Raw genomic sequence first — 17,343 nt, forward strand, 5'->3', positions numbered from 1 at the left:
TCATACTCTCTGCCACTATTTCTGCCTCTCTCTCAAATAAATAAATAAAATCTGAAAAAAACATGTAATAGGGGCGCCTGGATGGCTCAGTCGTTAAGCGTCTGCCTTCGGCTCAGGTCATGATCCCGGGGTCCTGGGATCGAGCCCCACATCGGGCTCCCTGCTCGGCGGGAAGCCTGCTTCTCCCTCTCCCACTCCCCCTGCTTGTGTTCCATCTCTCGCTGTGTCTCTATCAAGTGAATAAATAAAATCTTTAAAAAAAACCAGAACATGTTATAATGACTGTTTATATGCACAATTTTCCCTATATTTTGGATTTCTTTTCCTTAGACTAAATTCTCAAAGTCTCAAATGCTTAACAATTCCAAAACTCAATATATACATCCAAATTGCTTTTCAAAATGCATTTACAGTATATGAGAGTACTACTGCACCTTCACCAATGGGTATCAGTTTTAAACCAGGCTTTGTAGAACTTGTAGACTTTGGTCCATACATCGAAATAAGATTGTACCTAAGTTACTAATTAGTACTGTTTAACTCTGAGCCACTAGGTGGAGCTAAAAATACAAATATATTTTTAATAGTACCAATATTTCTTTCACGACACTATTTCTTTTTTTTTTTTTTAAGATTTTTTATTTATTTTTGACAGAGAGAGAGACAGCGAGAGAGGGAACACAAGCAGGGGGAGTGGGAGAGGGAGAAGCAGGCTTCCCACAGAGCAGGGAGCCCGATACGGGGCTTGATCCCAGACCTTGGGATCATGACCTGAGCTGAAGGCAGACGCTTAACGACTGAGCCACCCAGGCGCCCCTCACGACACTATTTCTAAAATACTATAGAGGTTTTCCTTTTAGTGATAATTTTGAAGCATGACAGAACTTCAGAATGAATTTTAAATGTTCAAATTGGAATCAGATTTATAAATCTAACAAACTATAGATTTTTCTCAAAATTTACGTGTTCTCTCTCATCTTGAATGAGAAACATAACCAAGATAATTTTTAGAGCCAAGTGCCTCTCAAAGAAGCTAGTAATAAAGACAGCTGTCCCAGGGAAATAGTAACATCTTAGTTAAGTGATTTTTTTAAGACAATTTTTTGAATGTAAGAAGGCACTGTAATTTTATCCAGAAACAATAACAACTTTCATTAGCCAAGACCATTAGGCAAATATTCACTTACAATGGACCTAAGACTATACCAGCTGTTGGGAACTTATGGCTCAGGAATTCTTAAACACAGCTCCGAATCCTGGATACAACTGATATTCTACTACAGTCAATCCTTGAACAACATGAGTTTGAACTACATGGGTCCTCTTACATGTGGATTTTTTCCAATAAATACAGTATAGTCCTTTTAGTATATTTAGTAGTCCTATAGTATACTATAGTATAGTTATTTTCTCTTCTCTAGCTTGGTTTATTATAAGAATACAGTATATAATACACATAACATACAAAATATGTGTTAATCGACTATGTTATCGGTAAGGCTTCTGGTCACTTTTATATGTGTAAGAAAAGGTACATGCAAATTTTCAACTGCATAGGTTGTAGCAGCCTCTAACCCCTACGTTGTTCGAGGGTCAACTATATTCTAACAACAAATGCTTTCCTCTTTATCTCTCAAAAATCTTCTGCCCATCATTCTTTCCCCCAAAACACACACATATTCACACACACTCAACTTTACCACCTTAAAGGATGAAATGAATTTGGGGATTCTAGTTCTATTCTTTAATATATCTGACAAAGAATAAGTAAAAAATAAATAAATACAGATACATCTAGAAGTAACATCTTCAGCTTGATTTTTCACCTGTGTGAAAATAATCTGTCCTATAATTATCTTCCACCAATCTGTATAGTTGCAGGTCCAGGAAGTATAAGTAAAGTATATATATTCCTGATCCTTTGTCCCTGCTTCTCCAAGGCAACTACTAACGTTCTTTTGCTTCACTAACCAAGTTTTTCTCCAATCTCCTTAGGTAGAGCTAGGTACATAAAAGAAGTGAGGAACACGGAGCCGGAGCTACTCTCTCCCAATTCAACTGTCTTCACATAACCCCATATTCCTTCCTCTAGCAATTACTACTTAATTATATTCTCTTGATGTTTAGTACTCAATAATTATAAGGTTCATTACTGAATCAGTAATTTTAAAGAAAAAGAAGAACACTACCAAAACCAGAATTAAGGAGATATGGTATTGTGAAAACAATTCAATACCACCTGTCAATATGAAAAAAGATTTATAAAATGCTTCTGCTGAAAGCAAACCCTAGCACAATTACCTTCCTCAGATTACTTATACCTTTTGTTCTAAGAGTGCCCTGCGGAGGGAGACCCTCTGTTCAAGCTCTCGAAGTTCTCGATCATGTTGTGCCTCGGCTTGCATCTTGATTTTGCTTTGATATGCATTCAACAGCTCCAGTTCCTGCTGCAGCTGCATCTTCAAAACCTGGCACTCTGCTTCCTGTGCTTCATCCAAACGTAGCTGAAAAAGAGAAAGAAAATATCCTACTGTGAGTTATCTATTCCTCACCTATGGAAAAGAGGAGGTATGAGAGAAGACAGAGTACTCTTTTGTAGGATAACAACTGTTCTCTCTCATACCCTGGAGTAAACATCTCTGAAAAAGGAAGGCCTAATAACCATTGATGGCATTAGGAAGATAAAGATATCATGAGCTCTTTGTAGGATGCCTAAATAACCACATTTTTCTTAAGAAAAATCTAGAATATGATAAGATGATATAAGTTAAGACTCTGAATGTTTCTCTCCAATGGAAATAACTATAGCGTAAGGACCAGCAAACAGCCTACTAGCCAAATCTGGGCAGCTGCCCGGGTTTTTTTGTTCTTTGAAGATTTATTTATCCTAGAGAGAGAGCACGAGCGGGAGGGGCAGAGGGAGAGGGAGAGAGAATCCCAAGCTGATTCTTCATTGAGCACGGAGCTCAACAGGGAGCCCAATCTCAAGACCCCAAGATCATGATCTGAGCTGAAACCAAGAGTTGGGAGGCTTAACCAACTGCACCACCCAGGAGCCCCCAAAATGGTTTTTACATTTGAAATAGTTACATTTTATTTTTTAATTTTTTTTTTTTAAAGATTTTTATTTATTTATTTGACAGAGAGAGGGAACACAAGCAGGGGGAGTGGGAGAGGGAGAAGCAGGCTTCCCGCTGAGCAGGAAGCCCAATGTGGGGCTCAATCCCAGGACCCTGGGATCATGATCTCCAAAGGCAGACACTTAACGACTAAGCCACCCAGGTGCCCCTGAAATAGTTACATTTTAAATGGCTATATAACTACCCACATAATATCTTCAATTTTGCCTCCTGGCCTACAAACTCTAAAATATTTACTATCTGGCTCTTTAAGAAAATGTTTACAAAACTTATACAGAAAATATCTTGGGGTGCCTGGGTGGCTAAGTCGGTTGTGTCTGACTCTTGGTTTCGGCTTTGGTCATAATCTCAGGGTTATGGGATAGAGCCCGACATGGGGCTCCGAGCTCAGCATGGAGCCTGCTTCCTTCCCCCTCTCTCTTCCCACCCCCCACCCCCTGCACGCTCTCTCTAAAATAAATAAATAAATCTTTAATTAAAAAAAAAAGAAAGAAAATATTTTATATTTGTACTCAAATGTGACCATTTGGATTCCAAATACAGTACTACTTTTTGCTCACTACCTAACAAAGCTGCTGCTCCAATCCTTGATATATGCTATTGGGATATGTGCTAAACACCTGAGAGGCACTGGCAGAGAGCCTGTTTAAAACTTCAGGTCTAGGGGCGCCTGGGTGGCTCAGTCAGTTAAGCGTCTGCCTTCGGCTCAGTTCATGATCCTAGGGTCCTGGGATCAAGCCCCACATCAGGCTCTCTGCTTGGCGGGGAATCTGCTTCTCCCTCTGCCCCTCACCCCACTTGTGCTCTCTTTCCTGTCTCTTTCTCAAATAAATAAATAAAATGTTTTTTAAAAAACCCTTCAGGTCTAAATGTACCAATGAGAATTCTATATATATCATGCATGCTTCCAAGCAATGCTCCAGAGAAGGAAGAATATGGACCATCACTACTATTTCCCAAGCTGCAGGAGAACGGTCATTTCTAACTAGTATTTTAATTGCTGGGTAGAAGGAAAGGATCACTAACAATTTATTTTGCCTAATAAAACAAACTCACAGCTTGTGTGGAGAGCATTTCATTAATGCTGTGGTCATACTGCTCAGCCAAGATGGCTAACTTCCGGGTCTGCTCCTCCTTGAGCCGTTTCAGAACAGCCTTGTGCTCACTCTTTGGTGTCGTCTCCAATAGGTGATTTCTTAATGCTTTATACTGTCTGGTTTGGATTTTGCAGGTGTCCTGAAACTGCTTTTTTATTTGGAGTTCTTTAGACTGGGAAGAAAAAAACAAATGCATATAATTTTTAATATATGGCATTTGGTGTACCTTAGGCTTACATTAAAATAAGGGCAACAAGGAGAAAGGGAGAAGAAAAACAAAAAGGTCGAGATCATAAGGCTGCAGGTACTTTTGCACTTAGCTATTGGGTCAAACCACTGGATTCTACGCATTTTTATAACAAAAGCTCTAATTTAAAACATTAAAATATCCAGAAATTCATTTATCATAGGACTTCAAGCAATACTTGTTATTTTGTTAGTAAATTTGGTGACTTGAGTAAATATTAAAATTACCATGACAGAAAATTAAATTTCTTCTCATGCATTAAGTATAGTAGATATAAAGGTATTTTACTGGCCAGACAATATTTTATCAGATCTCTGAGGGAGAAAATAAGCATATTTACTCTGTTCCTTATCTGAGGCACTTTGCTTTAATTTCTTTTAATAACAATCTCAACTCTAACTACATACTGAATAACAGACCCCACAAAGCAGGGTATTAGTAACTAATATTATTTACAATTAATTATCTTTTCCTTAAGGGAATAAACTAGATAGAAACATACTTAGTAATGGTTTACTCTTTAATGCCATAAGCAAAAACTTGAAAGTCAATCAGGTTAGCTCATCTTTTAAAGGTCAAACAAAAGTTATGGGGCAAGGGAGAGGACAACTTTCTTGGGAGTGATAAGAGACATGAGCTACATAAATATTTCTGAGATAAAATAACTGAGCTCAGAGACAGAAGAGTTTTGGCTTTGATTTTTGTTAATCATGAGATATTATTCTATAAAGTATACTGAGTGAGCCTGCGAGAATATATTCATTTACTACACTAAGGCAGAACCTATACTTGAAATTATTTTACCTTAATATAAATACTGCCAGATACTGACTGGTTGATTCAGTATGCAACAAATGCACACCTTACCAAAGTAAACCACTTGTCAAGGAACTAGTCATTCACCACCCCTTGTAATATTACAACGTCAAGTAGACCTTTTCCATATTTCACACCAACCGAGGCACTAGGTCATAGTCATGATACTTTATTCTGTGAAGGGTCAAAAATTGTCTAACTAGAAAGATAAACTCTTGGTTTAATTATGCGGAGTAGCACCACACTTAAATACTGTCCTTGGTTAACAAAATTCTTCCAAGTTAGCTAGGAATGAAACAATGACATTTAGACATTCTCTCCTGCCTCTGTATAACATTCAATCTTTTAATAAAAGTTTTTATTTTTAAAATAGGATACCAAGAAAACTGTAATCATTCCGTATCATTAGCCTAATGAGAAAAAGAACTTGCAATTTTTTTTTCAACAAGAAGAGTAACACTCACAATCAAGAATAAACTATAGAAACCCCAAGTGCTCAAACTAAAGTCCCCCTACTCCCCATTAAAGTCTTTTTTTTTTTTTTTAAAGATTTTATTTATTTATTTGACAGACACAGTGAGAGAGGGAACACAAGTAGGGGGAGTGGGAGAGGGAGAAGCAGGCTTCCCGCGGAGCAGGGAGCCCGATGCGGGGCTCGATCCCAGGACCCTGGGATCATGACCTGAGCCGAAGGCAGACGCTTAACCGACTGAGCCACCCAGGCGCCCCCCCATTAAAGTCTTGAAGGAAGTTGGAAGAAACAACTATTATGACTTAGGCATTTAAAAATGGGATGACTTGGTGTTTCTTTTGTTCAAATGGAGCAAGGAGATAAATATATATAACTAAGAGGAACACCATGATTTTCTTCCCTACTAAAATAACAGAACAATTTCCTTTATGGAAAATCTAGAGGTCACTGGTCATCAAAGGAGGCATTCTAAGTCATTCAAAGTCTGACTATGATTGTGAAATAGTCAGACCATCTGTAAAAATAAAATCTAGTGTTAATAAGCTTTCAAACAAAAAGGCTCCAACAAGAGGAAACAGAAAGGAAGGCTTAAATATCAAACAACCACCTATTCCAAGTCCCTAGAGAAATGCAGTCATATCAGATTTATGGTATGACTAGAGAAAACTAACAAGCTTTCAGTGTGGTTTGCTTCTGGGTGCTGTTGACTTTAAAACAATAATTTTACAGACATATTGTTTTAAAAATCTCTTGGGGGAAATTGTTCTGTAGCCAAAAGAGTATATACCCTCTTCATTACAAAGACAAAATAAATCTGAAAAATCATTATGAATTCCAATTTTTCTAAGTAATGATTAATGAAGGCTATATGGGTAGTCAACATAAGCTACTCTGTAAATGATGTTTATTAATTATTTTGAAGACACAAAAAAGTGAAATTTTATCCCAGTTCACAAGGAAAGAATAAACCATCTTAATTTTGCTTTTATATTTCATTCAAGACAGTCTTTTAGAATGGAGTTGCATGGGAATCAGAGTTACAATTGGATATAGTATAGTTTCTAGATTTTAACACAGATTACCTCTTTGAATGAATTTCACTTCACTCCAGGACAGTTAAAGACAAAAAACAGTTTTATAGTTAAATTCTCAAATAAAAGGGCGTAGGGTAAAGTTTAAAAAGGAAATACTAGGGGATATGGGCCTTACTGGATGTAAATAAAAGTTTAAAATTTGCAGACATATCCGAATTAACTGAGGTACTACTACAGATGACCACCTATGCAGTGGATGATTTTGTTTTTGCTCATTAAGAGTAATGTGATTATATTCCTTCAAATATTTATTACAAGTTATAAAATTTGAAAATGTCCTGTAATTGTTAACTCTGGTTGACTCTGGGCTAGACCAGCTGGCTGGAGAGATAAGGGGAGAGAGGGAAATCTTTATAATACACTTTGGTATCTTCACATTTCATACTATGTGAATGAATTCCTGTATTCAAAGTAAATACAAAATTTAAAGTCCTTTGGTATTATATATCACCAACACTTATCTTTACTTATTTATTGGGGGGAGGGCTATATAACAACTTGCTCTACTCTGATGTGCTAATAAAACACACACACACACACACACACACGCACATATATCCCAACTACCTACGCCATGGTCTTACCTACACTACCAAGCAAAGAAAGCAAGCAAGCAGACTCGAGTAACACTGTAATGATTTCTTTGTTCCTTTTAAGATAAGTATAGACAATGAAGGGAGAGGGAGTAAAAAAGACATTTTCTATTCATTGGCTTCTGTGCTGATTAAGAACTTAGTGTCTTTTTTGGAAACAAATCATATTTAGAGTAAGTAAGATTCCAAAATTATATTACTTGGAACAACAGAAAGAAGAAAACAGGTTAGCATGTTGACATGTCAACTATAATATCAGCATTGGACATTTGGGTATATTAAAAATCAGAATTTTGATTCTTACTTATGGCATGTCCTACAACTGTATACCAGAAAGTTTTGGTATACTGCTGAGAAATACATAAACCAAAACATTCTTAAAATGTTAAAATACTAACCAAACATTGTTAAAATGAAAAGAAAAAAGTTTATTCAATTTCTTTATGCCAGACCTCTGTCTTAGACTTTTACTGTTTACATGGATGCCTTTTATCTCTTCTCCCTTTTATCAAGAAGCTTAGGTTAAAGGTACCTTTAGACTCTTAGGCTGTTGTCGAACCTCCATGACATGCTTTCGCCTTAGTTCTCGTTCTCTTCGCTTGTTATATTCCAGCTGGTTTGTCAGCTCAGTTTGATGCTGCAATCTGATCAACTCACAGCGCATCTTCTGAATGGTGTTGAGGTGACGGAACTCCAGTTCCTGCATGGATTCATGCTGTCGCAGTAGCATGGCATGCTCTAAGTCCTTTTGAGTCTGCCTTTTATTTAACTCCTAATCCATAACACAAAAGACAAAGGTATAATACTGCTGTATGATGCCAGGAAAAAAATCCTAAGAAACAGAACAACCAGGAAATAGATGTGATCCTCTGATTCAATAATGGCTACATAGTAAGTATGAGGGTTTTATAATATTTACTGTAGTAAATGAACAATTAGCAGCACAAATTTTCTTTATGCTGTCCATTTACTATTTACTAACACTACTTTATGCAGTAAGTTTAAAATCTATCAAATCTATCTCAAGAAGTTTACTGTCCTTCCCTCTTTCCTTTCTTTATTGTCTCCTAATTTTATATTTGAAGAAGGTTCGTAAGCCATCCTCTGAATTTTTTCAGAGTATACTATTCAATTCTATTAGGAGGAGCATACCCAGTGTAGTGTAGTGGTTAAGAATATGGACTGTAGAGCTAGGCTGCCTGTATTCTATTTCCTTCTTTTTTTTTTTTAAGACCTATTTATTTATTTGAGAGAGAGCGAGAACATGCCTGTGGTAGAGAGGGGCAGAGAGAGAAGGAGAGTCCCAAGCAGAACTAAGCACGGAGCCCTAGTTGGAGCTTGATCTCACAACCTGGCAATCACGACCTGAGCCAAATCAAAAGTCGGACACTTAACTGCATCACCTAAGTGCCCCAAGGCTGCCTGTATTCTATATGTGTAAGAGAAAGAAGTGTAAAGAAGAACATTTAAAGGAAGAAAGCAAGCCATGTGGATTGAATATCTGGGAAAGAAGGATTTAGGCCAGGGAATTATGAGTACAAAGGCCTTGCAGCTGGGATATGACAGACGTATTTCTGATATCACATCATTCAAACATACCTCCCTGACAAGGTCCTGCTCTAAGTTATGGCGTCCAAGTAACATTCTTCTCTTAAAGCGACGGCATTCCAGCTCTAAGTATTGCCTCTGTCGTCGTAGAAGATTAGCCTCTTCCTCTGCTTGGAAATGTTGTATATTCTCTTTCTGCTTTGAAAGCCATTCTTGTTTTTCTTTTTTTGGGGTGCTCTGGTTTTCATTCAGTTCCTGGAAACATAAAGAACTCAGTTCAAAATACATAAAAATTAAGTACATGAATAAACTTAATATAAAATTTGGTATCTGGTAAATTTAAATAAACGTTCTAGTGCTCAGGCAGGGCAATGACCTTAAGGAGGCTGGTAAGTTTTCCTTTTTCTTGAGTGACCAGTGGAAAAAGAGAAAAGTACATTAGAAAACATGCATACCTTTTCGCTTTGCACAGCTACACTTATGATGATTCAAAAGCACACAATGATTGTTAAATGGAGTAAAAATATCTTTCTTTAAATCCTTCCCAAGAAGAGATAGAAGGTAGTGCTTTCAGGTAAAAATCACATGTAAATTAAAATTAGGGCTAAAATACAGTTATGTCTCATTTGGTTTTTAACATTCTAAATATCAAGCTTTTGGCAAGATTATGGATGTACTCAATATAAAAAACTTGGAAATTAAATTAAATTAATTAAATTAAAATCATGGGAGAACAGAAATCTTTTTTATGAGTGGTATTTAATATTTAGCATTAATGACCACTGAACGAATCAAAACCAATGCTTTTCTATAGCATTTTAAGTATCATCTCAAAAACTACCTACATGAAAATAACACTTATATTGGGCAAGATGAGAACATTCATCATATACTCAATGAGGTGAACCCTAGGATGTCAATTAATACTAGTATATTTTCAACCTAAAAAGCCATCAATATTGCAGAGAATACAAATCAGCCATCTTTCCTAAGTCTAAGTTGATTTTTCAGAGACTACTAACCTTATGGTCCTTTCCCTGTTACTCAAGAAAAAGACAAATTCTTTATAACTTAAGTTCATAAGATATTCAAACATGTAAAAATAAAAAGCACATAAATTAGTTCTCAAATGAGGGTGTATATGCACACACACTATAGGAAAAGACAAGGATAACATAGGCACATAGACAGAAAATCACCTGGTATCTTTTTTTTTTTTAACTTATTTTATTTAAATTCAATTTGTTAACATATAGTGTATCATTAGTTTCAGATATAGAGTTCAGTAATTCATCAGTTGCATATAACACCCAATGCTCATCATATGCCCTCCTTAATGCCATCACCCAGTTACCCCATCCCCCCACCCACTTCCCCTCCAGCAACCCTCAGTTTGTTTCCTATGATTAAAAGCCTCTTATGGTTTGTCTCCCTCTCTAATTTCATTTGTCTTATTTTATTTTTCCCTCCTTTCCCCTATGATCCTCTCTTTTGTTTCCTGAGAATCACCTGGTATCTTTCTCAAAATCTTCTGCCAGGGAATTTCCCCACCAAAAGTCTAGTATGTCCCTTCCTCTATACTGAGAATCATTTGGAATGAACACACACATGCATGCACGCACGCACGTGTTATACACCTAAAGGATTATTTAAAGATTTATTATATAGACAGAGAATGTGCACACAAGCGGCGGAGAAAATCTCAAGCAGACTCCCTGCTGTGTGTGGAGCCTGAGGAGGGGGGCTCCATGTCAAGACTCCAGATCACAACCCCAGCTGAGAGCAAGAGTCAGACACCCAACCGACTGAGCCACCTAGGCACCCCGGAATAGTTTATTTTTAAAGAAAGAAATGTGTGGCTTTTTTTTCCACAGCTTACATATTTTTATTTCTAATCAGTTACTTAACAAGTGCTTAGGAAAGCTATTATAAATAAAATAACTTATGTTTTCAGGAGATGATTCTTTTTACGTAAACCTCCTCAATTGAGGATCTCAGTCATCAATGTCTTCATTCAAACTGATACACATTTCATGGTGACAAACAACAAGAGAAAAATTTATCTTCATGGTTCTACGAGTTGATCAACATTACGTATAATCAATAAGCAGATAACTGCCTTGAAAATGTTTATAAAATAAGTACCTCCTTAAGCTGTTCTTTTCGAAGTTTATATTCTCTTTTCTGGGACTCCAAAAAACTATTCAGTTCTTTCTTCTGTTGGGCCTGAATATGTTGCTGAAATTTTTTCTCCTCATTGGCCATCACTTTAGCCTATAGAAAATTTTAAAAATGGATCAAATTAGTTAAGTTGATAGATTCAAAGCAGCATTTGAATACACGTTACCAAGGATACCATTTTCTCCCATGATCAAAAAATTCAGTGTATTACCAAAATGAGAATACCCAACAAATTATTAATACTTGTTACTCAGCATCCTTTTTTATTTTTATTTAAATTTTCGGCAGTTAACATATAACAATATTGGCTTCTGGAGTACTCAGCATCTTCATTTGAATTTCAGAGAACCAATAAAATGGAACTCGTCTTTAAAATGTTGATCTTGTACAGGGTCAGAATGTTTTCACCTTTTTTTTCCCCCCATTTAACAGGAGTATGTTCTCCCCGCAATAAAAAAACAAACAAATACACATTTATCTATAAATATAATTCAATCATGACTTCTTATCTTGGTTGACTTGTATATGAAATAATGTAATATGTTTATCTTTAAATGTAAAACTTGACCTCTTATATATTAAATAATATGAAAATATTAATTATTAGACATATGTATCATACTGTTTTCCCCTTATTTTAAAAGTTTTTATTTTTCAGTAATCTCTACACCCAACATGGGGGTCAAACTTACAACCCTGAGATCAAGAGTTGCATATTCCACCGACTTTTGCCAGCCAGGCACCCCTTATTTCTGATGATATATGCAATGCATAATCACTGTAGAACATTTAGGAAGTATAGAAAAACACAAAGAAGGAAAATATTACATGAGTTTAGCACCCAGAGATAACCAATATAAACATTTTGGTGTATACCCTTCCTAATATTTTCTATGCATATCTATTTCTTAAATTTGTAATCATATTCTATATCCCATTTCATGAAATGCTTTCCTAAATATGTTAGTATCTACCTCTTCCTAAGTTATTAAAAATACTACCCAATGACCAACAGGATAATTCTTTCACCAAATTATTTCAAAATCAAATGTTTATTTACACCATGAATTATTTTGCTAAATTCTCTACTATTGTAAGAGAGTGGTTCTTTTTTTGGGGGGGGGGGAGGAAGGTTGAACAGGGTAGCTATGATAAATAATGCTTTAATGTGGACTACCAGACATATTTGAAGATATTCTGTTGAATTTACTGAGACGCTTACATTTTACTTGACAAACATGACTATGAAATAAAATGAAACTAATGGGACATCAAAAACCTTTACAAGGGGCGCCTGGGTGGCTCAGTTGGTTAAGCAACTGCCTTCGGCTCAGGTCATGATCCTGGAGTCCTGTGATCGAGTCCCACATCGGGCTCCCTGCTCAGCAGGGAGTCTGCTTCTCCCCCTGACCCTCCCCACTCTCATGCTCTCTCTATCTCATTCTCTCTCTCAAATAAATAAATAAAATCTTTAAAAAAAAAAAAAACCTTTACAAGAAAAGGTTTCACATAACAAGAATCCTAAAAAATGTGCTTTTATCATATAGTAAAATGACACTTATTTGTAAATAAACAAATGGGCTAAACCTTAATCTGACTCTCTTATTAATTTATAATCTTTAACATTCTCTTTATATATTAATCTTCAATTATTCTCTGATATAAAAATGTTGCTATAAATTTAAGGACAGTTTCCAAAAAATACACAGAAAAGGGAATCACAAATGATTTTTTTGAGACCTGAACCATGTTACTAATAAGTGATTTATCAAACTCTTCCCAGATAACCAGAGTACCTGAGGCCCAGAACAGATGAATGAATGACTTACCCACCGTGACACTAAATCTATCATGTATCAGGAAATAATCCCGTGTCTATTGGTTCCCAGACTCGGTACCTGATATTTTACATGTTATGTAAATGTCTCTCTCTCCAATTGATTTGCTTGGTTCTGGGGAAGAGATACTCTAACATCAAAATATTATCTTGGTTAATTCTGGGATGGTTACAAGCTAGAACAAATTAATAATACTGAATCAGCCACCTCTTTTTCCATAGCAGCCTGATGTTTCTTGATAAGTTTCTCCATTTCTGCAGCAAAATTGTTACGCTGAGTTTCCAGATCTTTGTCTAATCTGAGGCGATGTTCATCCATCTCAGCCTTCAGCTTATTTTCCAGAGTCATCAACTGCTTTTGATGTTGCCGCCTCATTCTCTTATAGCCAGACATCTGTTCTCTAAGCTCAGAGTCCTGCTCATGTTCTTGCATTTGCCTTGTAACCTAGACATACAAACAATGGACAGAAAAGAACAAAATAAAGCAAAACATTTCTTTCAAAAGCATTTTAGATCACTCTATTAACTAAGGAGGCAATTAATTTAAGAGATCCCAGTTAGCAGTTTTCAATTAAATTTCCAGCAGGTCTTTTAAAGAAATAAACAAGTTGATTCTAAAATTTATATGGGAATATAAAAGGCCAAGAATACCCAAAACAATCTTGAGGGGGAAGAAAAAGTTGGAAGACATATACTTCAGCAATCAAAACAATGTGGTATTGGGATAAGGACAGACTGAACTGATCAAAGGAACAGAACAAAATCTAGAAATAGACCCACACATACTCAGTCAACTGGATTTTCTACCAAAAATTCCAGTTAATTCAAAATGGAAAGCGTTTTTTAATAAATCCTGCTGAAACAACTGGTTCCCTGTAAAAATAAATAGACCTGACTCCTATTATCACTCTATATTCAAAAATTAATTTGAAAAGAATCATTTGATCTAAACATAAAACTTAGAATCGTATGATCCCAGAGTCCTGGGATCAAGCCCCGCATCGGGCTCCCTGCTCAGTGGGAAGCCTGCTTCTCCCTCTCTCTCACTCCCTCTGCTTCTTGTTCCCTCTCTTGCTATATCTCTCTGTCAAATAATAAATAAGATCTTAAAAAAAAAAACACAGAATCATAAAGCAAAATAAGACATGGACTACTGTGTAAGCAAATATTTCCTGGACAGGACACAAAAGGCACTGGCTATAAAGAAAAAAATGTAATAGTCAAACTATGAAAAGAGCCCAAATGTCCATCAACTGATGAATGGGTAAAGAAGATCACACACACACACACACACAAATATTATTCAGCCATCAAAAAGAATGAAATCTTGCCATTTGTAACGATGTGGACGGAGCTAGGCAAAATAAGAGAAAGACAAATACCACATGATTTCACTCATACGTGGAATTTAGGAAACAAAACAGATGAACATATGGGAAAGGGAAAAAAGGAGAGAGAGGGAACACAAGCAGGGGGAGAGGGAGAGAGAGAAGCAGGCCCCCCGCAGAGCAGGGAGCCTGATGCGGGGCTCGATCCCAGGACCTGGGATCATGACCTGAGCCAAAGGCAGACGCTTAACAACTGAGCCACCCAGGCACCCCCATAAAAGACTCTTAACAACAGAGAACAGAGGGTTGATGGAGGGACATGGGTGGGGGGCAGGAGGGCTAAGTGGATGATGGGGATTAAGGAGGTCACTTGTTATGATGAGCACTGGGTGTTATGTATAAGTGATGAATCACTAAATTCGACTCCTGAAATCAACATTACACTATATGTTAACTTACTAGACTTTAAATAAAAATTTGGAAGACACAAATTTATAAATTGGATTTTTAAAGTGAGGTGAAATTCACTCACAACTCCAAGACTAAGTCGCGTGCTCTTCTAACTGAGCCAGCCAGGCACCCCTAAAATTATTCATTTTTTAAAAATATTTATTTATTTATTTTAGAGAGAGAGCAAACGAGTGTGTGAGCGAGTGTGGGGAGGGGCAAAGGGTGAGGGAGAGAATGCTCAAGCAGACTCCCTGCTAAGTGCGGAGCCCGACGTGGGGCTGGAACCCAGGACCCTGGGCTGGATCCCAGGACCCTGGGATCATGACCTGAGCTGAAACGAAGAGCCAGATGCTTAACCAGCTGAGCCACCCAGGCATCCCAAATTAATCATTTCAAAGTGAACAACTCAGTGGCATTTAGAATATTCACAATGTTATACAACTACCACCTTTATCTAATTACAAAACATTTTTATCATCTCAGAAGAAAATCCTGTTCCCCATTCTCTGCTCGTAACCACCAATTTATTTTCCATTTCTATGGATTCACATCTATTTTGGATATTTCATATAGTCATATAATATGATCTTTTATGCCTGGCTTCCTTCATTTAGCATGTTTTCAAGGTTCATCCATGTTGTAGCATGTATCAGTATTTCATTCCTTTTTACAGCCAAATAATATTCCATTTAATATTCCATTGTATGCATATACCATAATTTATCATTCATTTGCTGATGGATATGGCTATTATGAATAGTGCTGTTATGAACATGTGTGTACATGTATTTGTTTATTAGTTTTTGATTCTTTGGGTGAACAGAATTGTTGAGTCATAAGATAATTCCAAGTTTAACTTTCTGAGGAACTGTCAACTGTTTCCCACAGAAGCTGAATCATATTACATATACACAATTACAATATTATTACATACATATTACCAGAAACATACAGGAGTTCTCATTTCTCTGCATGCTCTCCAACAATTATTATTATTTTTTAAGATTTTATTTATTTATTTGACAGAGAGAGAGAGAGAGAGCCCAAGCAGGGGGAGCGGCAGGCAGAGGGAGAAGCAGGCTCCCCACTTAGCAGGGAGCCCAATGCGGGACTTGATCCCAGGACGCTGGGATCATGACCTGAGCTGAAGGCAGACACTAAACCGACTGAGCCACCCAGGTGCCCCTCTCCAACAATTATTATTTTTCTTTTTTTTAAAAGCCATTCTAGTGGGTATGAGGTGGTCCCTCCTTGTGGTTTTGATTTGCATTTCCCTAATAACTAATGATATTGAGCATCTTTTCATGTGCTTGTTGGTCATTTGTATATCTTTTCTGGAGAAATGTCTATTCAAGACCTTTATCCATTTTTTTAAGGGAGGGAGGGGCAGAGAGAGAATCTTAAGCCGGCCCCACACCCAGTGTGAGCCTGACACAGGGCTTGATCTCACATCACAAGCCTGAGATCATGACCTGAGCTGAAATCGAGTCGATGCTTAACTGACTGAGCCACCCAAGAACCCCCCACTTTATGCATTTTTTAAAAGCTTTATTTATTTTATTTGTTTTTAAAAGATTTTATTTATTTGACAGAGTGATAGCACAAGTAGGCAGAGTGGCAGGTGGAGGGAAAGGGAGAAGCAGGCTCTCAGCTGAGCAGGGAGCCTGACATGGGGCTCGATCCCAGGACCCTGGGATCATGACCTGAGCCGAAGGCAGATGCTTAACTGACTGAGCCACCCAGGCGCCCCTAAAAAGTTTTATTTATTTGAGAGAGAGAGAGAGAGAGGAAGAGACAGAGAGAGAGTATGCAGGGGGAAGGGGCAGAGGGAGAAGAAGAATCCCAAGCAGACTCAGCACTGAGTGGGGAGCACTAGGCAGGGCTCAATCTCACCACCCTGAGATCATGACTTGAGCTGAAATCAAAGAGTTGGTCACTTAACCAACTGCACGACCCAGGCGCCCCCCCACTTTATCCATTTTTTAAATTGGATTTTAAAACTAAAAAATTTTAATTTTTCATCAAGTAGGAAAAAGAATAGGTAAATTACAGACGAAGAAAAAATATTTGCAAGACATATATGAGATAAATTACTATAAGCAACCTTTATAAGGAACACCTACAAATCAATATTAAAAAGATGAATATCTGAATAAGAAATGAAGCAAAAGATGGGGTGCCTGGGTGGCTCAGTCAGTTGAGCGTCTGTCTTCAGCTCAGGTCATGATCTCAGGGTCCTGGGATGGAGCTCCACATCAGGCTCCCTGCTCAGCGGGCTCTCTGCCTCTCTACCTCCTTTCTGTTCCTCCCCCTAGCTCGTGCTCTCTCTCTGTTCTCTCTCTCTCAAATAAATAAAATCTTAAAAAAAAAAAGAAGTAAGGCAAAAGACTTGAAGAAACACTTCACAAAAGAAGACACAAGAATAGACAATAAGCACATGAAAAGGGGCTTTAATGATTACCTCTTTAGTCACAGGGAAATGCAAAAATACTACTACAAGATTCCATTTCATACCACTAGAGTGGCTAAAATAAAAAAGA

At 37.1% G+C, this 17,343-nt stretch overlaps 1 protein-coding gene across 2 annotated transcripts in view; it reads right to left on the bottom strand.

Moving 5' to 3' along the window:
• TAOK1 (TAO kinase 1) overlaps window positions 1–17,343 on the bottom strand; it is a 157,368-nt gene that overhangs the window by 15,739 nt on the left and 124,286 nt on the right. For both annotated transcript variants that reach the window (XM_021704581.2, XM_021704580.2), the window contains 6 exons: window positions 13,234–13,470; window positions 11,153–11,281; window positions 9,059–9,262; window positions 7,992–8,231; window positions 4,197–4,409; window positions 2,322–2,504 (listed from right to left, as the gene is read on the bottom strand). In XM_021704581.2, coding sequence (XP_021560256.1) covers window positions 2,322–2,504; window positions 4,197–4,409; window positions 7,992–8,231; window positions 9,059–9,262; window positions 11,153–11,281; window positions 13,234–13,470 — 1,206 coding nt within the window. The remainder of the gene's footprint in view (window positions 1–2,321; window positions 2,505–4,196; window positions 4,410–7,991; window positions 8,232–9,058; window positions 9,263–11,152; window positions 11,282–13,233; window positions 13,471–17,343) is intronic.

The sequence above is a fragment of the Neomonachus schauinslandi genome, chromosome 15, assembly GCF_002201575.2.
Source record: "Neomonachus schauinslandi chromosome 15, ASM220157v2, whole genome shotgun sequence".
Classification (NCBI taxonomy): domain Eukaryota; kingdom Metazoa; phylum Chordata; class Mammalia; order Carnivora; family Phocidae; genus Neomonachus; species Neomonachus schauinslandi.